At 41.0% G+C, this 25982-nt stretch overlaps 1 protein-coding gene across 2 annotated transcripts in view; it reads left to right on the top strand.

Moving 5' to 3' along the window:
* Nucleotides 1-1297: 1297 nt before the first annotated feature.
* ST6GALNAC3 (ST6 N-acetylgalactosaminide alpha-2,6-sialyltransferase 3) overlaps nucleotides 1298-25982 on the top strand; it is a 628960-nt gene continuing 604275 nt past the window's right edge. The window contains exon 1 of one of the 2 annotated variants that reach the window (XM_086394339.1): nucleotides 1298-1480. In XM_086394339.1, the coding sequence (XP_086250465.1) occupies nucleotides 1463-1480 (18 nt within the window). In that variant the 5' untranslated portion in view covers nucleotides 1298-1462. The remainder of the gene's footprint in view (nucleotides 1481-25982) is intronic. The other variant, XM_086394337.1, reaches the window with a different exon arrangement.

The raw sequence follows: 25982 nt of genomic DNA on the forward strand, positions 1-25982 counted from the left end.
TTCATGCACTGGAGAAGGAAATGGCAACCTACTCCAGTGTTCTTGCCTGGAGAATCCCAGGGACGGAGGAGCCTGGTGGGCTGCCGTCTATGGGGCTGCACAGAGTCGGACACGACTGAAGTGACTTAGCAGCAGCATTCAGGTTGGATGGTGAAAACTGGCCTCTCTGGATTTCCAATGCTAATAGAAAAGTTTAGATCTAACCTTGTTACTGAAATTGCAACAAAATTGTCAAATTCTAAACTTGTTGCAGGAAAGGGCAAAGTCCTGTGCATGTGCGTGCGCATGCACACACACACACTCTCTCTCTCTCTTTATATATATATATGCATACAGTTAATGTATATATATGAAAATATACTATATTTTCATATATATATATATATATATTCTATTTACAGTGTATTTATGTATACATACATTTTTCATGGGCTTCCCAGGTGGTGCTAGTGGTAAAGAACCTGCCGGCCACTGCAGGAGATGTAAGAGACAAGGTTTTAATCCCTGGGTTGGGAAAATTCCCTGGAGAACCGCAGGCAATCCATTCCAGTATTCTTACCTAAAAACGTAAGCTTAAAGCAGGAAAGAGCAATGCATTATCAGTTCAGTTCAGTCGCTCAGTTGTGTCCGACTCTTTGTGACCCGGTGGACTGCAGCCCGCCAGGCTCCTCTGTCCATGAGATTCTCCAGGCAATGAAAGATCATCGAACCCCAGTCTCCCGCATTGCAGGCGGATTCTTTACCGCCTGAGCCACGAAAGAAGACATTGTGTACTTAGAAACGAAATATATCCTACATAGGCTCCAGTTGGTTGCATCTTTCCTTGATTGACATTTGTGCTCCCTTTTAATGGCAAATTAATTTTAGATAAGGCCATCACAGGGTTTTAAAGTAGAATGAAGGCTCTTTCCTTGACCAGCTTAGGGAGAATTTTGCTACTTTTGAAGAATCCTTTGATGTACCCAAAGCCTGGAGAGACATGATTCCAAACCCACTAAACTTCTTTAAAAGTGTGAAGGGTCTGCTATGAGTTCTCTGATCTGTTAGCGAAGACGGTATCGAGGAGAAGAAAAGGCCACTTTCTCTCCCCAGCGGGACCCATCTGAGCTCCCAGCCTGCTGCTGAGCGACATTATATACGATGAACAGACAGAAGTTTACAGAAAAAAACAGAAAAGAAAAAGTAGCAAGCACCAAGAGGCAGCCGCAGGCGCCAGGGACGCCACGTGATCTGGGGGCGGGGCCTCGCAGGCCTCTAGCCAGTGGACGGGACCGGGGGCGGGCCCACGACCCAAGGGGCGGGGCCTGTGCCCGCGCAGCTCTCACCGCGGTCCCCTTATTTGGATCTGCGGGAATGTGGGCTGGAGCGGTCCTGCAGCGGTACCAGCCTCCAGCCTGTCGCCGGGACTGCCCCTGACCCAGGCGCGCCCGCTGCTCGGTGGCAGGAGGGCCGGCGGAGCGCCATGGCCTGCATCCTGAAGGTAACGAATCGCATCTATGGCTCGGACGCGTGGTTGGCCAGCCTCTTGCTGCTCAGAGGCGCGGAGTCAACCGCGGTCCCACCGCATCCTCATCTCAGTTGTCTTTTCCTGGCGTTGATTTTCTTTTTGTTCCTTTGGCAAATGCATATGGAGGGAGATTCAGAAACATGTAGCTGGCACGGCTTCTCTTCCCACCATTCCTGCCTGCTCGCGCCTGCATTGAAGGAACTGCAGACTGTTGGCTCCAGGGGAGAGAAGGGCTGTGTGCCGAATAATGGGGATGGCAGGGAGGGGAGGGGTGCTCCAGCGAATCCCGCGGCCCCGATGCCTGAGGCCTTTCTGAAGCCACGCACAGTAGAGCAAAGGCTGGCCACGGATTATTGGTGCTGAGGAGTAGAGCGCTTTTGAATGGGATGAGAGTGAGCAGAGGGAGTTCTACCTCACATTTGATCATATGAAGACAGAAACTTCTGAGTTTACAGGTAGTCCCTTAGGAATGAGTTTTCTGTGAAATCAGCTAACTCTGTGCCCGAAGTTCCACTTCGGAAGAGTTCACAAGAGGATGTATTTATTAGTAGAGAATTTCAAACCTAACTTTGGCTAAAAAATTTAAACAGTTGAACCTTTCTTTTGCTCACAAACACACAAAATGATTTCACTCCCTCTCAGAGTCTGCTCAGGCGCCCCTTCTTTGTTGAGTTTTCTTTCTCCACGTGTGTTCTTAGCCTGGAGTGAACATCTTTCTAGGTTCACAGCCTTGTAGCATCAGGTGGGAGGACTTGGTGTGAGTGCCTCACTTGAGAACTTTTTATTCCACAGGGAATTTTGTTTATTTTTTCATTCAATTTGTTTGTTTTTTCATTTTTCTGCACTATTGTTTCTACTGGTGCCTAACCTGACTCCTGACTGTATATGAGTCAAAAACATTCACAGCATGAAAGTTTCCTGGGCCTTGACTGGAGAGTGTAAAGGCCTACTCGTTCCAAGTTTGGGGAAGCTGTGTGTGACAGAGGGAAAACACCAGAAATTTGTGTGTGTATACGTGTGTATGTGTGTGTGTGTGTAGGAGCATTTGTTTTTCTGTGGAGTGATTTGAAGCCATCTACTGCTATATTAGTTACCTGAATCCTCTTCCAACATGCCTTGGTGTTAATGATGCAAATAAGAGACTAACCTAGTTTGTTTCCATTTCTTATAGTAAAGGAGATGAGATATTTCCTGTGATTTCTCTGAACTTCCTTTGTTTGATTTCGGAACATTATCTGGGACGTAATGGTAGCAAGATCAAATAATACATTTTTATTATTTACATTCGTACTACAATGTGGGATTTTTACCTTGGAGACTTCTAGCACAAGGACTGAAATATAATATGAGTCATCTCTACTATTTATTGGGTTATTAGCCTAAAGGGAAGTTGAGTGTGACGTTTATTGTTGGCTGTCTTCTTCCCTTTTGATTTCTTCTCTATCTCATCTTGCACATGTTCCAAACATTTTTAAGACATTTTAAGATGAATCTGATCCAACTTTGCCTTTCTAGCCCCTCACACTGACCTCAGACATTTGGGACATATCTGATTGCTCCTTATTTTTTCTCCAGTGAACCAAGCTGGGGTGCAGACAGGTAAACTGCAAAGAGCAAAGGCTTTGGACTCAGAAAGACCTTGGTCTGAACTCAGGCTCTGCCAGATGCTACCGGTGTGACCTTGGACAAGTCACTTAAATCATCTCTGAGTCTCAATTTCCTTAATATAAGACTAAAGTAACAGCACCACAAGGTTGTAATATTCCACAGGGTTGCTGTGGGGATGAAATAATATAAGATATGAAAAATACTTCGTGGAATGGGCCCTAGTTTCCCTCATAAATAATAATAACTACAGTGTAATTAACCTTTACTATATCCTCAGCTCATTTCATATAACTGTTATTCTTATGTCAAGCCCTACAAGGTGAGTATCATTGTTTAAAATCCCATTTTACAGATGAGGAAGCAGAGGCTCCTGAGTTTAAGAGATTTATCCAAGGGAACAGGGTTAAGGGCAGGGTGAACCTGGACTTAGATTCAGATCTGCCAGCCTTCTTTATATTTTAACTGTGTCCCTATACCTTCCCATGTGATGACTTTCTAAGTTGCCCTAAAACCATTCAGAATCCTTATCACCTTCGAGAAACAAAGTACCATTGTGCAACGATGGTCTTGATGGCCTGTGGTAGACCTTTTCTCCTTGTCTTTGAAGGGCCATGTGTGGTGCAGTGGACAGTCCATACACCTAGATTCCATGCAGGCTTGATCTCCTGCATATATTAGACAGTCACTGCAACTTGGAACATCAATTTGCCCAAGCTGTAGAATGGCTGACAGGGTTTTATGAGGGTAAGATGATATACTGTTTTTGTTGCTTTTGATGAAATATTTTCTGCCATAACTGGCCCTAGGCTTGCTGTAGGTATCACAAAATGTATAAGCCAATGACTCCATTCTCAATTGGCTTCCAGTATAGTAAGGGGGATAGAAAAGTAAATGAATGTTTATATTACAATGTGAAGAGTAATAGGTCTGTGGAAGGCATAAGAGAGAAGCATGGAGAGAGAAAGCAATGAACCCTCTAATTGGACAATCGGGATGGACTTCTCACTCATATATGATTTGAACTGTAATTTGAAGATTGAATATGATGTAGTGTGATGAAGCTTGTGTTTTAGAAGGATAACTTTTGAGGCAGGGTCAACTTTATTCCGTGGGCAAAATATAGTCTTCTCAACAGAATTTAGAGGTAGATCTTATTTTACATTTTTACATTATGAGAAAACTGAGATACAAAGAGGTGGATTAACCTATCATTATTGCCTAAATAGTGACCCTAAATAGGAATCCTTGACTAGCTAAGAGGAGGAGCCTATACTGTGGCAGCAAATGGTGGTCTTTGGGGGCCATACAGATTATCCACTCAAGGTTTTATGCATAGTAAGAGCCCATTCTGCCCATGTGTAAAGCTGGTTCTCATAATGGAATAATGATTACCTCAATAATCATTTAATTGCAGAATATATACTTACTCTACACTGCATGGACTTTGAAGAAATATGTGGGTTTTGTTTATGGTTCCACCACTTACTGTTTTTGCAACCACTAATAAGTTTCTTGATTTCATTGCCTCAGTTTCTGAAATGGAGATGATCATGCATTCCTCAATGGGTTATTCTACAGGTTAAATGGGAATATCTTCACATTAGTTAGAATAGGCTAGTTTACTGCAGTAAAAAACAGCCTCACGTCTTAGTAGGTTCATTTTTTGCCGTGCTTCTGGTTAGACAGCTCTTCTGGGGAGCTAGGCCATTGTGAACAAGCAAATAAAGGGCCACTCTCTTTCCATAGGGTGTTTTAAAAGTCTTTGAAATTTGGTAGACAAGGAAGATATTTACTTAGTATTTATTTGGTTATTAGTAAAATAAAACTTTTAAATTTATAAAAGTCATTTGATTTTCTTCTCTTATAAATTACAGATTAGTATTTGCTATAATGAAAACCTATTCATATTTTCTTTAATGATTTCTATCTTTGGGCAGCAGTTACTTTTTGAGAACAGTTTCATGTATACCTTTGATGTTTAACATATATTTAGTGAATTGTATTAAGGTTCTTTTTTTGGATTCTGTGCTGAAATGTACACTGAGTTGACATGTGGACACAGGACACTTCTTTCTGCCTTGGAAAAGATTATGGTTTTGCCAGGTTGCTGAGACTTAGGAACTTGAAGCAGTTAGACAATAGCACAATAGGTGCGTGACTAAGCTACTGTTATCTTCTCTACCTGTCACCTGTCCTTGTATGACATTGATCCTTTTTTGGAGGGCCCTGCTGTGAGACGTGCAGGATCTTAATTCCCTAATCAGGGGTCGAACCCATACCTCCTACAGTGGAATGGAAGCTCAGAGTCTTAACCACTGTACCACCAGGGAAGTCCCTACCTTGATCTTGATTGATGGGAAATTTGATGAGTGTTGATATCCAGTTATGTATGGGCTTGGTGTCTTCTCATTTACTCTTCCCCCACTGCTCTAGACCTAATCCTTCACCATGCTGCATCAATTCTATCTCAGGAAAATCTGTCAACTCTGCACATTATCCTCCATCCCTGTCACCTCTGTCTTGTCCAGAACCTCATATTTGGTCTGTGTTTTGAAATAGTCTCCTTTCCTTCAGGCTCTTCATAAACTCGCCCACCTTCCACATCACTCTCAGATTACTGTGCTGAAGCACAGTGCTCATCAAGCCATTTGTAGGCTTAAATGCTTGTCTTGGTTCCCCAGCCCCTGAAGGAGAAGCCCAGCTATTTAGCTTGGCATTCAGGTTCCTTCCAAATCTAGCCCCTGCCCGCATATCTGGCCTCACTGCCTGCTACTCCCTTACCTATGATCTAGATACTTATCTAGATGAACTCCAAATCTTCAGATATACCTCCTTTCATGGTTCTGTGCCTTTGTAGTATAGTATAGGGGTTGAAGGGGTTTCCTTGGTGGCTCAGATGGTAAAGTGTCTGCCCGCAATGCGGGAGACCCGGGGTTTGATCCCTGGGTTGGGAAAATCCCCTGGAGAAGGAAATGGCAAAAGCATGGTCTCTAATGTCAGACCAACCTATTCCAGCAGTGAAATCTCTAAGCCTCAGTTTCCTCATCTGTGAAATGGGAGCAGAAATAGTGTCTACTTCTTTAGGTTATGAGGAATAAATGAGCTAACTTCTATAGAATAGAACCTGACACATAATAAGTCCTTGATAAGTATTTGCTATTAGTTGTTATCATCCCGGCTGTTTTCACTGCAGGAAATTCTCTCTGCTATCACTTTTCCTCCTCTGACAGAGTTCAACTTATCTTTCAACTCCTATTTCAGTGTCACATCTGCAGTCAAACCCTCCTCTGCCTCAGCAGTCTTCCTTTGTGGCCCCATGGCTTGGTTTTTGTCTCTGTAGTGGACAAGTATTACCCTGTAGTGTAAATTAGCTGTTTATATGCTCAACTCTTTTGTTTTATTATGAATTCATAAAGCCCAGGGACTTTAGTAGGTTGATCAGCTAGTGTTTCCTAAGCATATTGAGGGCTTCCCTGATTTCTCAGTTGGTAAAGAATCTGTCTGCAATGCAGGAGGCCCTGGTTCGGTTCCTGGGTCAGGAAGATCTGCTGGAGAAGGGATAGGTACCCACCCCAGTATTCTTAGGCTACCCTCGTGGCTCAGCTGGTAAAGAATCCACCTGCAATGTGGGAGACCTGGGTTCGATCCCTGGGTTGGGAAGATCCCCTGGAGAAGGGAAGGGCTACCCACTCCAGTATTCTGGCCTGAAGAATTCCATGGACTGTATAGTAAATGAATACTGTTCTTGCTGTAAGTAAGACTATAGACTCAGTGAAAAGAAAGGAATACCTAGGGTATAGGAATATTTGAGTGGTGGTGTTGGTAGTTATGTAATTGAATATTGGGGGCAAGAAAGGTCTTGTCTTATTCAACTTGATATCCATAACAACTAGTCTGACTCTTAGTAAAGAGATTCCTAAATATTGAATGGGCTTCCCAGGTGCTCAGTGGTAAATAATCCACCTGCCAATGAAGGAGACACAGATTCTGTCCCCGGGTTGGGAAGATCTCCTGCAGAAGGAAATGACAACCCCCTCTGGTATTTTTGCCTGGGAAATTCCATGGACAGAAGAGCCTGGTGGGCTATAGTCCATGGGGTCATAAAAGAGTTGGATACGATTTAGTGACAAAACAACAACAATAACAAGATATTAACTGTGTAAATGATACAATTTTTTTGAGATGCTAATTAGAGACAACAGTCTAACTTGGCCTCTTCTAGGAATAGCTGGATTCTTTTTAGATATAGCGTGGATTTTTCACTCTAACATAAGCAAGTAGATTGTAGTCTATCAATTAGTTTTCTTAAGTTGCTTCTCAGTTTTGTTTCTTTTAGATCTGTGATTGCTTCTCATATAAAATCTGGAGCCAATTTGAAATCTGGAGGGAGGGAGAACCGAGAACTGGACTTGGACGGAGAAAGAGGAAAGTATAGGAGTGACTTACCTTGTGTTACGATCATTTTGATTCTCTGGGTTAAAAGAAACGATAAAAGCAAAAGCAAAAAACAAACTCCAACTTTCGCAACCATAATTTGTGTTTCTCAAACTGTGAGATGTCAAAGGAAAATAATATGGCTTCACTCAGACTGGACAGCCACAGAAATGTCACAGGTACACAGGTTGTAATCCTGAAACTCTAAGATAACCCCAGCACATAGAATAGACAAGGCACTTTGTTTAATAAATCTGCTTTATGACATTTCTTTCTGCTGCCCAAAGGATGCTGAAGTCTCAGTAGTTGCCCGGCCTCATTTTTAGGCTCATGGTGTCTGAGCAGGTGCTTTTGCAATTTCCATCAGCTTACTTTGGGGAATGAGTTGCTTATGTAAAACTTTGCTCTTTGGATGGATTGAGAACAACAGCAGCATTAACAATTGTTCTCTAGTGAACTCCTAGAGTGTGTTCAGGCTGGGTCCTTGGCTGCCTGCTTTTCATATATCATCTCATGTAAACTTTTACTGGCTTTCCAGGTGGCTCAGTAGTAGAGAATCCACCTGCCAGTGCAGGAGACACAGGAGACGCGGTTTGATACCTGGGATACTGAAGTTCAGAGAAGCTAATTAACTTGTCCCAGGTCATATGGTTAGTAAGTGGTGAAGGTGGGGTTGAACCTGGCTCTGGTTGGTGATGTAATGTGTATTTTACCTTCAGGGCCAATTTGGTGAATGTTCACAGGGGCTTTGAGTCTATTTCACCATCCTCTGAATCTACACAGCTTCCTAACATACTCCTGATGGGGCTCATTTTTAGCTGTGTTATTTTTAGTTATCCCTTCCTCAGAGTTTCCTTTGTGACAGAGGAACTGGAGGATATAGAAGGGCCACAGAGAGTGTGGAAATAAGGTTCTAACTCTGCCTCTAAATTATTAATAGCCTTTTGACCCTGAGCAAGTCTCATGACTACACACCCCCACTTTCCTGAGAAACTCCTGTGTCCCTTTGAAGGTGGGAGTGAAACAGAAGAGTAATAGAGTTGGATTTACTGTTAGGCCAAGCTTCAGGATCTGCCCCCCTCCCACCCCCTCCCCCACCTCAAGGCTCTGAAGAGGTTCTGGCATTTTTGTATTTATAACATTATATTCATTTTCTTAAAGAGAACCACAGATTATATAAGCTTCAGGCTTCCCAACCAAGATCCCCCCTGGAGTGGTGTTGGCATCCAAAAGAGATAAAGCTTGTGAATGTACTTTGAAAAGTAGAATGTGCTGTACACATACTCAAATGATTATTAGTAGTATTAATAATTAGATAACAGCTTGAATCAAGAAAACCTATCTTGGGGACTAGTAAAGAAGAGTTTAGATTTGAGGAAAGCAGAGGAAACCCACTAAGCTTTCCATCAGAGGTCTGGGAAAAGTTATGGTATCTCCTCCCCAGGAGAAAAGTTTTTATCTGTGAGAATTTAACACATACTTATCCCCGAGGGTTGGAGATGGGATAAGTCCTCTGTTTTCTGGATTCAGCAAAAAGTGGAGGAAGGCATTTTTCTAATTGAACAGAGTAGATTTAAACAAGTGTTATCAGGATCCCATTACAGAAAGCTGCAGTTTAGCTCCTAGTTATTAAAAGGCTCATTATTCAGTTTATGGATTAGCCAGATCCTGTTGGTCCCTGGCTACTCTGATCTACACCTTTTATGCGTTTCAATGCCAATTAGCACTCCCACCAGAGCCTGGAAAAGTCAAAGGAGCTAAGCCTCAAATTGGTTCATTCCTTTCCCTGTTAGCAGCTTTGTCAGGGTTTGTCAGCAGGAGGGTAAAGAAAAGGACTCAAATGCGGTGAAGAGATTATCTGTGATTTCACTATTGTTTTCTTTCTTCCTCAGCTGGAGAATTAAAAGTGCACTCTGGTTCTGATTTTAACTTGATTTAAAGTCACTAAATCAGAGATCTTGGCCTAGGGCATCCAGAGACTTCAATAAACAGCAGCCTCAGGGTAGGTAATATTTTCAGAGAGCCCTTTGTCCACACCCCACATCTCCAGGCCTCTGTTTCATTTCCTGTGAGATGTGGAGGGGTGGGGGCTCACAACTTCTGGTATTTGGGAGACTGGAAACAGTTAACTCCTAAAGAGATTGCTCAGGGGCCAGGAAAAGAGAGTCCTTGTCCTAAGACATTCTAGTGTTTGTGTAAAAAATATGTCTCTCTACATACACATAGTAAATATAAAGAGAAATGGGCACCCACATTTATTCAATCATATCTTAATATGTATTGAGGTTTGAAAACCCTTGTATGTAAGATCCTTTTTTGGAAGGGACTTCTATCTAACATTCAAATCTGTTTCCTAGGGAATTTATTAGCTGTGTGTTTACCAGACACAAAATAAAAGGTTCGGTCAGTTTTGAAAACTCTATTTGCATCTTGCTCTGAAAGATCACGATCACAAGGAAACGAAGTAAAATGTATATGTCCTGCATTGGGAGTGGGTTGTAATGTGGGCTTAAACTGTGCATGTGGAGCTCATCTTAGATTTTAAGGATTGGAGCGAGCAAATGACTATCCTTAGACAATTCCCCTCCTTCGGACAATAGGAGGACATACCTGCGGAGAGCAGGGCTGCGATTCCTGGTATAGTTGTTTGGTGTTCTTGGCCCCAACGGTGTGCCTGACTTTGGAGAAAGAGATGAGAAAGTCTCTCTCTGTAAAGGGTTTGCCTTATCAATCAGGGAAAAGGGTAACCAAGAAAGAAGAGCTGTTTTCTAGGGTGTGGACAGGAAAAAGACCGTGTTACGGACTCCAAGTCTGATTCCAGTTTTGTGATGAGTTTGAGTAATGACAATAATACCTTTATTTAATATTCTGCAGCAGTACTATCCAGTAGGAATATAATGCAGGCCACTTAGGTAATTTTTTATTTGTAAGAACCACATTAAAAATAAAGCAAAAAGAAGTAGGCAGAATTTATTTAATAATATATTTTATTTAACCCCAAATATTCAAAACATGTTAATGTTAATTTGGAGTCAATATCAACTTATAAATAAGCTATTTAACTTGTTTCATAAGTCTTCATGTCTGTGTATATTTTGCCATTGCAGCATATTTCAATTTGGATGACAAAGTTTCATCACAAATACTTGATCTCTATTTAGATTTTATAAAATGTTCAGTTTAAAAAGTAGATTCACATGTCTAAGTTGCTCCAAAGATGCATTTAAGCCTTTGATGAGCCCTTAAAATTTCATCTGAAATGGAGTCCTATGCTTTTTCATATCCTGAGCCTGATTGGCCCCCCAGATGTTGAGCAGCTGTGAATTCTCCCAGGAGAGTGCTGCTTTGGTCTTAGTGAGGTAGGGTGAACTGGAGGCTTTGAGGTCAGAGACAGACTTTATGCACTTTTATTTGAATAGTTCCTTTGCTCTAGGAGGGCGGTACACATACGGCAGCAATTTAGACATACAGAATAAACCACAAGTCTTCTTTTAAGTCAAGACGGTAAGGTGATTGGAATTCCTTTGTACAGTTTGCTTATTTTTTGACTGTTTATTTGTGTCTATAAATTCAGCAATATGCTAATAGGTGTACGTCTGGTGGTACTTAGAGTAAATCACTTTGTAAACCTGCAGCGCAGTTTTGCTTGCCTGTACTGAGTTGTACAGCCTGCCCGGCTCTGCCTAGATTTCCTGAATCATAGAGTGTTAGCAATTTTTCACGTGGAGAATGTTTCATTGTCATAATGACAGCAGGTGCCGTTTGTTGAGTACCTTCTCTCTGGCAGACAGCTCGCAGATATTTTACAGATATTTATTATCCCTCAGCAAGATTACAGGATGGGTATTATTACTTTCATCCAACAGATGAGGAAACTCTAGTTCATATTGCATAAAAACTTTGTTAATGCGAGAACATTAGACCAAGGTCCGCAAACTAATAGCCCTTGGGTCAGATCCAGCCTGGTGCCTGTTTATATGTAGTGTGCAAGTTCAGAATGGGTTTTGTGTTCTAAAATGGTTGAAAACAATAAAAAAAAAGAAGATTTAATGATGTGAAAATGTTAAAAAATTCCAATATCGATGTCCTTGAATAAAGTTTTACTGGAATATAGCCATGTTTATTCATGTCTTAGTGTCTTGGTGTGCTTTTGTGCTGTAATGGCAGACTTTAGAAAGCTGACGTGAGAAAGCCACATGTAGACTTTGTGGCTTGCAAAGCCTTAAATATTCACTATCTTTCTCTTTACAGATAAAGTGTGCAAGCCTATGCTGAACTGTTGAGTTCTTACTGTAAAAGCCAGGGTCAGGGGCAGTCAGGGTACTCACACCTGGGCCTCACATCATGAATATCAGGGATATTTAGTGAATATGAAGCCAAGAACTCCATGTGAAAGAGGAAACTGAAGCCCAGAGAGGATAAGTAACTCCCCAAATTTACACAGTGGGACTGGGATTCAGACTCCAAAGCTTAATCCCTAAGTCCATTGCTTCTCACAGATAAGCTGACCACACTGCTGCTCAGCTTGAACTACAGGACCTCCTGAAGGGCTTTTTACATCAGAGATTTCTAAGCCCCACCCCCAGAGTTTATGATTCCATAGTTCTGGACTGGCATCTAAGAATCTGCATTTCCAGCAAGCCTCCAGGTGATGCTGCTTGATGCCAATCATACTTCATTTAGCCCTATCATACTACATCCTGCTCAATAAATTGCTGCTGAGTTATGAATGGCTTCAAAGCTGTGTGTGTGTTAGTCACTTAGTCGTGTCTGACTCTGTGACCCTATGGACTGTAGCTCACCAGGATCCTCTGTCCATGGAATTCTCCAGGCAAGAATACTGGTGTGGGTTGCCATTGCCTTTTTTAGGGGATCTTCCTGTCCCAAGGATTGAACCTGGGTCTCCTGTGTTGACAGGCAGATTCTTTACCATCTGAGCCACCAGGGAAGCCCTCAACTACAAATTTGAGTCAAGTGCATTCTAATGGCTTTTTCAGGCATTGTGATTGTTTGATTTCTGCCTACATTGTTCTCATTAAACTCCAAGCTTTCTGATGCTATGGGACTCAGGCCACCATGAATGTTGAAATGCTTGTGCCTCTGTGTCTGATAGCAAGGGACTGGGTCTGAAATGAATCTGTCACTGGTGCCATGCCTCTTGTATTTCTAGAAACTCTATTTCTTTCAAATCAGTTTCAAAATCAGTTTATGATGATTTATAAACCAGAAATTTGGTTCCTGCTGATTGTATGTCAAGCCCTTTCTCATATTGTGACCCTCGTTTCTCTGTGGCTAACAAGAAGACCTGGGGGTGTAGGAAACAGCTTCTGTAGTCAGATTGTCCTGGCTTTGGTAGTGGAAGTTAATGGGTTAGTGCTAGAGTTCACTTTCTTAATTTTTGACTTAGTCTCATATTTAAAAAGTCATTATTTTAGAATTAGGAATGGGAAAAATGAGGCCTGGTGAAAGATGATAGCTTTTGTTTTTTCCATGTTGATGATTCATAGCCTTGTTTGGGACTTTAATAAGTAACAAAAAGCATTGGAAACTGCTGATTTAATCTCTTATAGGCTTATATTGGCATGAAAAAGAAAATAAATCTCTAAATGTTTGCTTTCTCCTGGATCTCCATTTATGTGCCTTTATTTATTGTGGAGCCCATTTTTCTGATTTTTCCACTTTCACCCTTGGCCTCCTAGCCTGTCCCCAGTACAGGTGTTAAAGAGATCATCATCAAGTACAGCTGGTATCCAGGTATCCATCTGTCTCCTGGGGATTGGTTCCAACACCCATGGAGATACCAAAATCTGAGGATGCTCAAGTCCCTTATATAAAATAGCATCGTATTTGTATATGACCTATGCATGTCTATCCACATGCTTTAAGTCATCTTTCATTGTGTGTTAGTTGCTCAGTCTTGTCTGACTCTTTGGGACTGTAGCCTGTCAGGCTCCTCTGTCGGTGGAATTCTCCAGGCAAGCATACTGGAATGGGTAGCTGTTCCCTTCTCCAGGGGATCTTCCCGACCCAGGGATTGAACTCAGGTTTCCTGCATTGCAGGTGGATTCTTTACCTTCTGAGGCACCAGGGAAGCCCAATCTTTGAATACTGACACTAATACAATGTACATTTTATGTAAAAAGTTGTAAGTACAATGTAAATAGTTGCCAGCACAAGGCAGATCCAAGTTTTTGCTTTTGGAAACTTTCTGTAATTTGGTGGACAGCAGAACTGGGATGAGCAGAAGCCACAGGTGGCAGAAACTGGAAATGGCCAAACTTGGGGACGCAGGAACTTGTGGGTGGCAGAACCTGAGTTCAGCTGGCTGTGTCTAAAGAACCATCATCTCAGCCTTGTAAATCTTCGCTGTACAAGGGAAGCCTTGTGGAACTCTGTTGCCAAGCAAATGAAATATCTTTCAGAGTGAGTTCCCAAGGTAAAAACCGTTCCAATAGGAATTCTACTCCGGGAAACCTGAGTCTTTTCTGTGTGTGTTCAGTCACTGTCGTGTCCAACTCTTTGTGATCTCATGGACCATAGTCCACCAGGCTCCTCTGTCCATGGAATTTTCTAGGCAAGAATACGGAAGTGGGTTGCCATTTCCTCCTCCAGGGGATCTTCCCCTCCAAGGGATCAAACCCTCACCTCCTGCATCTCCTGTATCGCTGTCAGATTCTTTACCGCTGAGCCACCGGGGCTCCTGGTGTAGACTCAGTGGTGTGGCATTGATGACAGCCGATGGATGTCATCCCACACACCTTTGCCATGGCCTAGTGGCTGACTTTGCTACTACTTTGCTCTTTCATTACTGACTTTCTCCACCTTGTCCTCCTTTCTTTCTCCCTAGTTCTTGAAGAAAATTCAAGATACTGCTGAAAATTCTCCAGTAGTAACAGGTACCTGAACCAACGACACCTTATGATGTTTTCTTGTTTATTCTTTACATTCTTTCAGTTGGGAGTTAGAAAATCTCTCTCTCTTGTACCCTGGTTTATGTCACTTAATTATTTGCTCCTTGGCAGGTTTAATATTTATTTAATTCTGCTTGCTGTTTAACCATAGCGACCTGGTTGATGACTTGAGCTGAACCAAGATTTCTACATGTGACTTATAACTTACTGATAAATTGGGGTTTGTTTTTTTCTCATCCATTTTGTACCTCGATATTCAAATTTTACTTAAAGAAATGACATCTGAACCAAATACCACTCTAGAGTTCTGTATTGGAACAATTGTAATTCACTATATATTTTTCCAGATTTGTATAGGTTAAAGGGATCTGTGTTTGACCTTTCCCGATCCCTCTTTTCTTCCATGAAGAGGAAGTTTATTACCAAGCAGTTAGAGAGAAGTAAGTCAAGTACTGTGGGTAAGAGGTGAGGCAAAGGGAATGAAGATAAAACAGAAGCTGAAGATTTTAATTTTTTTCAAAATTATGGCCTGTATGAATAATAGTAACTGTAACAATAATCTACCTTTGTTGTTGTTCAGTTGCTAAGTCGTGTCCAACTCTTTGGGACCCCATGGAGTGCAGCATGCCAGGCTTTCCTGTCCTTCACCATCTCCTGGAGTTCGCTCAAACTGCATTGAGTTGGTGATGCCATCTAACCATCTTATCGTCTGTTGTCCCCTTTTCCTTCTGCCTTGTCTTTCCCTGCATCAGAGTCTTTTCCAATGAGTCAGCTTTACTGAGTGCTTACAGTTACTGTGTTGGGGCTTTATAGCTTTGTATTATCTCATTTAATTCTTTCAATCTTATAAGATAGGTATTATTGTACATTTCCCATATAGATGGGGAAATTGAAGGTTGGAGAGGTTTACTTAAGCTAAGTGACCTCCCCAAGATTGTACCCTTATTAAAGGAGAAGGTAGAATTTGAATTCAGGACTTCGGTCAAAGAAAATATTCCTATAGTCATACATGAGCAAACCTATTTGAAATTTGCCCACAGTAATTTAATAACCTAATGAATAAAATAACATCAGTATGCATTTTCTGGGCACTTTATGGTAGACACTGTGTTTAAGGAATATATATGGTTTCCTTTAATATTCAAAAGTCCTATTAGAAAAATACTATTATTATCATATCTGTTTTACTTGGGAGGAAACACTGATGCTTGCAGAAAACTTTAGTTCTTTGCCCCAGGTTCTTTGGCTAGTGAGTGTAAAATTTGTGTGAACATGTTATTTTATAATTATTTGTATTAATTAGCATTTACTATATGCAGTAAGGGCCAGGCACTGTTCTCAGCACTTTAGACTTATTGTGTCATTTAATTCCTATTTTTCAGATAAGGAAACCAAGGCCCAGAGTGGTTAGGTAAGGTCACCAAGCTGCTTTTGGCAGTAGTGAGAACTGAACCCAGGCAGTTTGGCTCTGGTGTCCGTATACGTACCAAGCGTGCACCAGACTACAGATCTCTCTGCCTCCCCTCCCCTTGCCCCCCGGCCCACACTTTGGTGTTCTACCTCCTAATGCAGAGAATCACCTAAGACTATTGAAATCCATTCTGATATAAAATCAACCCACTTCAAAGGAGCTTGTGGAGATTTTTAAAAACTTTCTTGATTATTGACTGGATAAACTAAACTAAAAAATATATTTTTTGAGGTGTTTTATTTTATGCCTTTGAAGAATTTTGATTCAGATACCTTTAGAAGAGCCACTCGATCAAGTCAGACCTGGTGGCATTAGTTTCCAAGTGGAGGTGGAATTTCTCAATGAGCATGGGACTGTCATTTTGACTAGACGAGGGATACATGAGACTGTCATTCTGACTAGATGAGCGTTGCCAGGCAATTTTTCCTCTTGACTGGTCTCCTTGTCCTTCCTTCTTCACCTTTTTCCTGGAATAACTCCACAGGGAAACCAAAGTGATTTTTAAAAGGTAAATCAGGTCATGTCAGTTTCCTTATCTAAACTTTTTGGTGGCTTTCCATTTCATTTTGGATAACAACTCCTTTCCAAAGCTCACAAGTGCGCATGACCTTGCTCCTGCGTCTTTTTGAGAAATCACCTACATCTTGGTCCCCTGATTATTTTCATTCCATCCAGTTCTTGGACCATGCCAAGTTCCTCTGTGCTTCAGAACCTTTGAGCTGTTATCCCCCTGCCTGCCATACTTTGGGCCCAGGTTCTCCTTGAAGCTATTTCTTCCTACCTTTCATGCCCTTAGTTAAAGTTTACTGCTTTGGACAGGCCTTTGCTGATTTATATCAATGAAATATAACTTCATGGTATTCCCTATTATGCTTCCCTATTTATTGTATATTTAACATTTTCTTAATATATGAATACATGCATATTTGTTTGTTTACCTGTCAGTCAAAAAACTGAAAGGGCAGAAATCATGGTTATTTTGTTGATCACTGTATGCCTAGCATCTAGCATAGTATAGTCAAGAAAAGAAATGAATGATTTAATGAATTAATTTCAGGCAAAAAAGAATTGTAGGTGCAAAGATATGGTGGCATGAAGGAACAGGTCATTTTGGGGAACAGTGAAAAGTTGTGGATGACTGTCACCAAGTTGGTTTTGGGAGCCGGAGGAAATGATATAGTTGGAGTCAGATCGTGAGTGGTCATGTTGGTCCTACCAAGTAGTGTGGACTTTTATCCTTTAGAAATGGGGAAACTAATGGGATTTAAATAGATCATTAAGTGTGGTAGAGATATTGGATCAGAGAGAATATTTTATTGTCTTATTTTAGAATATTTCAAGTCCTTGAAATGACTCTGGTCATTGTCCTTCATATTTGGAAATTACTTGTCCCAATTATGATTTTGCTACAATGATTACACAGGCAGAATTTCAAATAGAATGCTGGAAATAAAAATGTGCCAAAGATGTAAGTGTGCTTGTTTATAGCAGAGCTTGGAGTTTTATCCATGAAATAAGAAAAAGCCAATAACAGAATTAAACTAAACATTTTATACAAATAAATTATCGGTTGTTCAGGTTGTTGAACTTTCTGTTTAATGAAGGAATCTTAGATTTGGACATTATCTTGGGTTGTTTAAACTCTGTGTGGTAGAGCTGACTCATGTTCAGTTGACACTACTGCTCTTAAGGAGGATGTTAGGTCATTCTACCCTGTGGGTCATTATGTAGCAACAGTCTTCCAGCCCTGCCTTGGAAGGACAGTAATACTGTCCTGGCAGCAGTTGTTATGTACTGAGCACCTGCCGCATGACAGGCACTGAGCTAATCACCTTACATTATGTGGGAGAAACTTTCCAGCATCTGTTTGAGGTGTTTGTATTCCCATTTTACAGATGGAGAAACAGGCCTAGGAAAGTTGAGTAAATCTCCCAAGTAGTGAAGTGAAGGGATTAAATTCAGATTTGTGTGACTCAGAATGCCCTGCTTTTAACTCTTGGCTTTCCTACCTCTAAAGGAGACAATCATATAGGACTTTTGATGAAACATAACTATACTTCAAAAGAGCTTTTGAAAATAATTTTGATCTGAGTTAAACTGAATATAAAAAAGTCAAGGAATTCCAAAATAATTTTTTGATTGGAAGAACTTTTAAACTAGTTTACACTTTGGCAGACATTTATTTAAAACTCTTAGCTCAATTGAGCCCTAAGTTGAGCAGATACTTGAACAGAATCTTGATGAATAAGCATGAGTATTATCAGGCAAACTAGCTGGGATGGCTACATTTTATTCATCTGGGCATCCCACCAGATGTCTCCTCTTCTTCATCACTCTGGAATCAGTTCTTTGCATAGCAGCTAGAAGGAACTTTAAAAAATGCATATAAGATGATTTTATTTCCTTGCCTGACTGATCATATTCTGGGAGAAAATATTTACAAATCATATGTCTGATTGGTTAGTACCCAAAATGTGTAAAGAACTCATTCAACTCAATAGCACAGCAAACAAAAACAAACAATCCAATTAAAAAATGGGCAGAGGATCTGAATATTTTTCCAAAAAAGACATTTAAATGGCCAACAGGTACACGGAAAGGTGCTCAACATCACTAATCATGAGGAAATACAAATTGAAACAGTCATAAGGTATCACCTCATACCCGTTAGAATGGCTCTTATCAAAAAGATAAGAAATCACAAATGTTGGCAAGGACAGGGGGAAAAAACCCTTATGCACTGCAGCCACTGTGAAACATAGTTTAGCTGTTCCTCAAAAAATTTAAAAAAGTACCCTATGATCCAGTGATCCATGTCTGGGTATTTATCCATAGGTAATGAAAATACTGACTTGAAAAGATATCTGCACCTGTGTTCATTGAAGCATTATTGACATTTGACATTGCTTGTTCCAAATATGGTAGTCTTAATGATTATACAGCCGGAATTTCTACTAGAAGGGTGTAAGATAAAATGGCATTTTTGTCCCTGGGTGTGGTACAATCAGTTACATTTAAGATACATGTTCCCTGAAGTCAAGGAGCTAGACCAGGATCTTGTACTGGATCCATTTTGTGTGTTCATGCTTTAACGGCAGTGTGACATCTGGGAAATCTTTAAACTTTGGATAAGCAAATACACCAGTTCATTTGAAAGTGATAATAAAACTAAAATATTATTGGCAGATGAAGCTGCTGAAATCTTCATTTAGCCTGGGCAGTCATAAGTTTTCAGTTCAGTTCAGTTGCTCAATTGTGTCTGACTCTTTGCGACCCCATGGACTGCAGCACTCCAGGCTTCCCTGTCCATCACCAACTTCTAGAGCTTGCTCAGATTTGTGTTCATTGAGTCAGTGATTCCATCCAACCATCTCATCCTCTGTCATCCGCTTATCCTCCTGCCTTCAATATTTCCCAGCATCAGGGTCTTTTCCAATGAGTCAGTTTTTCGCATCAGATGGCCAAAATATTGGAGCTTCAGCTTCAGGATCAGTCCTTCCAATGAATATTCAGGACTGATTTCCTTTAGGATCGACTGGTTTGATCTCCTTGCAGTCTAAGGGACTCTCAAGAGTCTTCTCCAACACCACAGTTCAATAGCATTAATTCTTCAGCTTTCTTTATAGTGCTCAGCTTTCTTTATAGTCCAACTCTCACATCTATACATGACTACTGGGAAAACCTTAGCTTTGACTAGACAGACCTTTGTTGGCAAAGTAATGTCTCAGCCTTTTAATATGCTGTCATATTAAAATATTAAATATGACCATAGGTTGGTCATAGCTTTTATTCCAAGGAGAAATCATCTTTCAATTTCATGGCTGCACTCACCATCTACAGTGATTTTGGAGCCCCCAAAATAAAATCTGTCACTGTTTCCACTGTTTCCCCATCTATTTGCCATGAAGTGATGCGACCAGATGCCATGATAATAGTTTTTTCAATGTTGAGTTTTAAGCCAACTTTTTCATACTCCTCTTTCACTTTCATCAAGAGGCTCTTTAATTCTTCTTCACTTTCTGCTGTAAGGGTGGTGTCATCTGCATATCTGAGGTTATTGATATTTCTCCTGGCAATTTTGATTCCACCTGTGTTTCATCCAGCCTGGCATTTCTCATGATGTACTCTGCATATAAGTTAAATAAGCAGAGCCTTTAGAGCCTTTAGGAAATAGAAGATATTAAGAAGAGGTAGTAAGAATAAACAGAAGAACTATACAAAAAAGATCTTCATGACCCAGATAATCACAATGGTATGATCATTCACCTAGAGCCAGACATCCTGGAATGTGAAGTCAAGTGGGCCTTAGAAAGCATCACTACAATCAAAGCTAGTGGATGTGATGGAAATCTAGTTGAGCTATTTCAAATCCTAAAAGATGATGCTGTGAAAATGCTGCACTCAATATGCCAGCAAATTTGGAAAACTCAGCAGTGGTCACAGGACTGGAAAAGGTCAGTTTTCATTCTAATCCCAAAGAAAGGCAATGCCAAAGAATGCTCAAACTACCACACAATTGCACTCATCTCACATGCTAGTAAAGTAATGCTCAAAATTCTCCAAGCCAGGCTTAACCAATATGTGAACCGTGAACTTCCAGATGTTCAAACTGGTTTTAGAAAAGGCAGAGGAACCAGAGATCAAATTGCCAACATCCGCTGGATCATGGAAAAAGCAAGAGAGTTCCAGAAAAACATCTATTTCTGCTTTATTGACTATGCCAAAGCCTTTGTGTGGATCACAATAAACTGTGGAAAATTCATCAAGAGATGGGAATACCAGACCACCTGACCTGCCTCTTGAGAAATCTGTATGCAGGTCAGGAAGCAACAGTTAGAACTGGACCTGGAACAACAGACTGGTTCCAAATAGGAAAAGGAGTATATCAAGGCTGTATATTGTCACCCTGCTTATTTAACTTATATGCGGAGTACATCATGAGAAATTTTGGTCTGGAGGAAGCACAAGCTGGAATCAAGATTGCCGGGAGAAATATCAATCGCCTCAGATATGCAGATGACACCACCCTTATGGCAGAAAGTGAAGAGGAACTCAAAAGCCTTTGGATAAAAGTGAAAGAGAAGAGTGAAAAAGTTGGTTAAAGCTCAACATTCAGAAAACTAAGATCATGGCATCTGGTCCCATCACTTCATGGCAAATAGATAGGGAAACAGTGGTAGACTTTATTTTTTTGGGCTCCAAAATCACTGCAGATGGTGACTGCAGCCATGAAATTAAAAGATGTTTACTCCTTGGAAGAAAACTTATGACCAGTCTAGACAGTATATTAAAAGGCAGAGACATTACTTTGCCAAGAAAGGTCTGTCTAGTCAAAGCTATGGTTTTTCCAGTGGTCATGTATGGATGTGAGAGTTGGACTATAAAGAAAGCTGAGCACCGAAGAATTGATGCCTTAGAACTGTGGTATTGGAGAAGACTCTTGAGAGTCCCTTGGACTCCAAGGAGATCCAACCAGTGAATCCTAAAGGAAATCAGTCCTGAATATTCATGGAAAGACTGATGTTGAAGCTGAAACTGCAATCCTTTGGCTACCTGATGCGAAGAACTGACTCTTTTGAAAAGACCCTGATGTTGGGAAAGATTGAAGGCGCGAGGATAAGGGGACGACAGAGGATGAGATGGTTGGATGACATACCGACTCAGTGGATATGATTTTGGGTAAACTCCAGGAGTTCGTGATGGACAGGGAAGCCTGGTGTGCTGCAGTCCATGGGGTTGTTAAGAGTCGGAGATGACTGAGCGACTGAACTGAACTGAACTGAACTTAGAGCCCTTACAACATTGACTCTTTTGAGCCCTTAAGGCTTTGATGTACAGTTCAGCTTCTTTCTGATACTGGTGAACAATGAGTGCTTGTAATCTTAAACTGTAATTTTGGATGAGTAAGTTACTTCTGGCCCATTGCCCATTAAATGTCTGCTGTTTCCTGGACCTGCCTTAGAGTGTGGTTTCATATTACTGCCTTTGAGGCACCTGTTTATATAGTAATACTGAGCTCCAGGGCCTTCCCTGGTGGCTCAGATGGTAAAGAATTTGCCTGCAATGCAGAAGACCCAGGTTCCATCCCTGGGTTGGTTGGACCCCTGGAAAAGGAAATGGCAACCCACTCCAGTCTTCTTGCCTGGAGAATTCCATGGACAGAGGAACCTAATGGTCCATGGGTTCTCAAAGATTTGGATAGAACTGAGTGATTGAACTGAACTGACTGAACTGAGTGAATGATACACACACACTGAGCTCCAGACATCAAAGTAAGCTCCACATATGTATATGTGTTAGTGAAAGCTTTAGTATATCTGTGATTCTGTTTTGTAGTCTCCATATGAATTGGTATTGTTGATGAGGAAATGTGGATTTAGAGAAATTGCTTGAGGTCAAAGAGTTAGTGGATCTAGGACCAGGGACTCCAACACAGTTCCAACTCCAAAACCCATGCTCTTAATGCCAGCCCTGTCCAAGATGTAAGGTTGCCCTTAAGACAGATCAGGATATAGGGAGGAACAGAGGGAGATCTCCTTTCCTATATATTGCAAATAAAAATGTCTTTCAAGCCATTTTGTCTAAAGCTGATCTTTCTGTCTTGGATTCATTTCTCTGATTAGAGATGCTTTGTTTTGCCTAATAAATATCGGAGGCATCAGTCTTGTAAACTCAATCAGAGTTAAATAAAGAAATCTGCTGTTTCAAGAATTAGTTAATCCCTTGGTAAAGAATATTAATATTGAATTTACTATTCATTATTAAATTCAAATACTATTCATTAATACTGAATATTAATGCCTTAGTTATTCTGTTTTATAACGTGACTCAAAAAAGTAACAATGGCAAAAGCTGATATTTTTTGACATGTACCAGGTTGTCTTATAAGCACTTTTCTCTTATATGGGATTTTCTAATTTGATCCTCACAACAACTCTGTGAGGTGGGTGCTATTATTGTGTCAATTTTCCAGAAGAGGAAACTGAGACACATAGAGGCTAGATGAAGGGACAGCTTCATGGCGTATGACATGTATGATCACAAAGCCTCATGTTGGAAGGGCCCACACTTGATTGAACGCTCTGCAATTGCTGTCTAAAAATTCTTCATAATTTTGAACAAAGGGCCTCACGTTTTAATTTTGTGCAGGGTCCTGCAAATTATACAGTTGCTTCTGCCTAGATGAACTGTCCAAGGTCACTCAGTGGTCAGTGGCAGAGTTGGCATTCAAACCCAGAGTGCCTGGCCTTAAGCTGACACGATTCCATTTACATTCTCTAGTTTTCCATATCTCATATTTATAAAGCAAGGTCCCCGCCTCCACCACCTTTTTCTTTGGGGCTGTCTTCAGAGGCAGGTGGTTTGATTCATCTTTGTTGAATTCTTTGGATTTAAACTTTGTTGGGCTGAGTATCTGATACATACAATTTCCCAGTTAGGTTTATAGAAGAGCAGTAGGGAAGATCTGAAGATACGGCAAGAATTGTATATCCTTGCCGTAGTGAAAAAATCATAGCCTAAAAATAAATAGAAGTAACGTGGAATTACTGTAACATATTTGTTTTGTATTAATAGTTTTCCTTGGTCAGGAGAACCGAAAAGAAAAAGAAAGCCCGGGTGTATATGAAAGGCAAGCCGTCCCTTAGCAATGCTTATCTGCATGCGATGCTCTGTGGACTAGCAACACTTAATTACCCCATACAGTTTTATGGACTGTTTTATGAGAAGCTACTTTCATGGACTGCTTTAAAGGGAAATAGAGAAAGACTGAAGAGGATTTCTATCAATTTGGTAAAAATTCTGCCTCCATGATCTATGCCTAGACCCTGAGACTACCTGAATTCCCCTCTCAACATTTCTTGAAAACTTTCTGTGAAGAGGTAGAGGCCAATGAGACACCAGGACTTGAAGATGGAAAAAAAGAGTGACTTTGCATAGTCACCTTAGGGTACCTGGGGCTACAACAGAGGCAGGCATCAGCCACAGGAGTCCCAGGAAAGCAGTTGACAAAGTTAAAAGTATAGGAAGCTCAGGGGGACTATCCAGGTGGAGAAGTGAGAGAGTGTTCTAGACAGAGGGAACAGTAAGAACAAAATCATGGAGGTGAAGGAGAAAATAGGGTGAACTGCAAGTATTTGGCCTTGGCTGGAGTGGTAGAGGTGATTTTGGACAGGTAGGTGAAGACCAAATATTGATGAAGTTTGTATGGTAAGTTAAGGAGTGTGGATTTATAGCCCAAGGTATTAGGGATGATAATGATAATAGCCAACAATGACTGAGGGCTTCTTCATAAATTATAACTCTCCATGTGGTTGCTGGTAACATGTGTGCCTGCTTGAGTGATGTGTGTGCGCACTCCTTGGTCATTTTTAGTACATGAGATGACTGGGCACTCAGGTCAGTTAGGTCCTCACTGTACTATTTACAGCCCTTGGATCTGGGAGCAGGCAGCAAATGTTCTTGAACCTTTGTTTCAATCTCTAAATCATGTCTGGCTTACTAATAACTGTTGGCAGGAGCAACATGAAGTAAGACCGCATACTTTGGATAGACACAGTTCATTGTGTAAATTGTCTCTAGTGTAAGAAATTTTATTTACTACTGGTACTTTACTTTTGGGAGGAGTATCATTCATGGCAACTTTATGTATCATTTCAAAGCTGGTGAGTTCTGGGTTCTAGAGGTAGACTGTAGTTAATTAGTTGCTTTTCACAAAGACTGGGTGAGTCATTGATAACAGTTTCCTTCAGGCAGTGGGTCAGAGTTCTCACTAGTGTGACCTTGGGCATGTCACTTAACCTCTCTGAGCTGCAGTTTCCTTTTGGAAAATGAAGACAAAGCTGCCTACTTATAAGGACTATTGTGAAGAAGAATAAATGAGATATTGGACGTAAAGTGCTTGACACATAGCAGGTGTTAAATGGTACATAGTATTATTTTTTATTCCTGAAAAAAAAGGAGTGATTCAATGTTGCGTGTTAGAAGAGTAGGGCACGGAGTGTAAGAGGTGTTGATATACTCTTCTTCTCTTGCTTGTCCCCTCCTCCCCACATCTCCAATCTTTTCCTCCCCTCAAGGTGGAATGAAATTGGATGTCTCATAAATATGGTGCAGCCTTTGTTAGAGTGCCCTCAGACATGCCCTTCTAACATTTGGACAAATGAATCAAAACATGAACAGCCAAGGGAGATTGGGTTGAATTTTCTAACTGCTCATCCCCTCATGAGTGAGCTGGGTTAGTGCCAACACTGCCTGGTGAACTCAGCCCAGACAGATTGAAGGAGCTGGCACTGCTGGGAGAGGGCTCAGTTACCTAGGAAACATTTACCTGTGCTGACAACAGAGGGGCCCTCCCCGCCACCTGACTCGTGCAGACGTGTATCAAGTTATGTGGAGATGGAAAGAAACAATTTTCTCTTGAAATGAGGTGGATGCAGGCATTAATTTCTTTTGAATGGCAGCTAATATTTTGTTTTCAGAGAAGCAGGATAAAGCTTAAACTTTAACTTCTGGCTAAAAATACTCAGCTTGTGAACCTGGCAAGGCCTCTTAAGGGAAAAGAAAAAACAGTCCTGGCACTGGATTGTTAGGCTTCCTGTCTTTCAGCAGCTTATTGCATTTATTTTACTGCTTTGGGGGATTAGAAAATAGTCTCCAAAGGCCATTTCTTTAATGACTTGGAATATTAATGTGGAAAATCCGCTTGTTGGATAATACAGTGAATGCTATAGTTTTTGCCTCTAATTGGCTATTGGGCCTTTCACTCCCCAAAGTCTTTTTTTTCTTGTTTAATGTTTTCTTTACTGTGAAAGATAGTGCACACTATGAAAAGTACATAAAACAATAAAATAACCTAATGACTTATCATAAAGTGAATATCTTTGTGGGGCTTCCCAGGTGGCACTAGTGGTAAAGAACCCACCTGCCAAGGTAGGAGAAATAAGAGATGTGGGTTTGATCCCTGGGCTGGGAAGATTCCCTGGAAGAGGGCATGGCAACCCACTCCAGTATTCTTGCATGGAGAATCCCATGGACAGAGTAGCCTGGTTGG

The sequence above is a fragment of the Bos grunniens genome, chromosome 3, assembly GCF_055505025.1.
Source record: "Bos grunniens cultivar Pamir isolate PY7600 chromosome 3, Bosgru_T2T1.0, whole genome shotgun sequence".
Taxonomy (NCBI): Eukaryota; Metazoa; Chordata; class Mammalia; order Artiodactyla; family Bovidae; genus Bos; species Bos grunniens.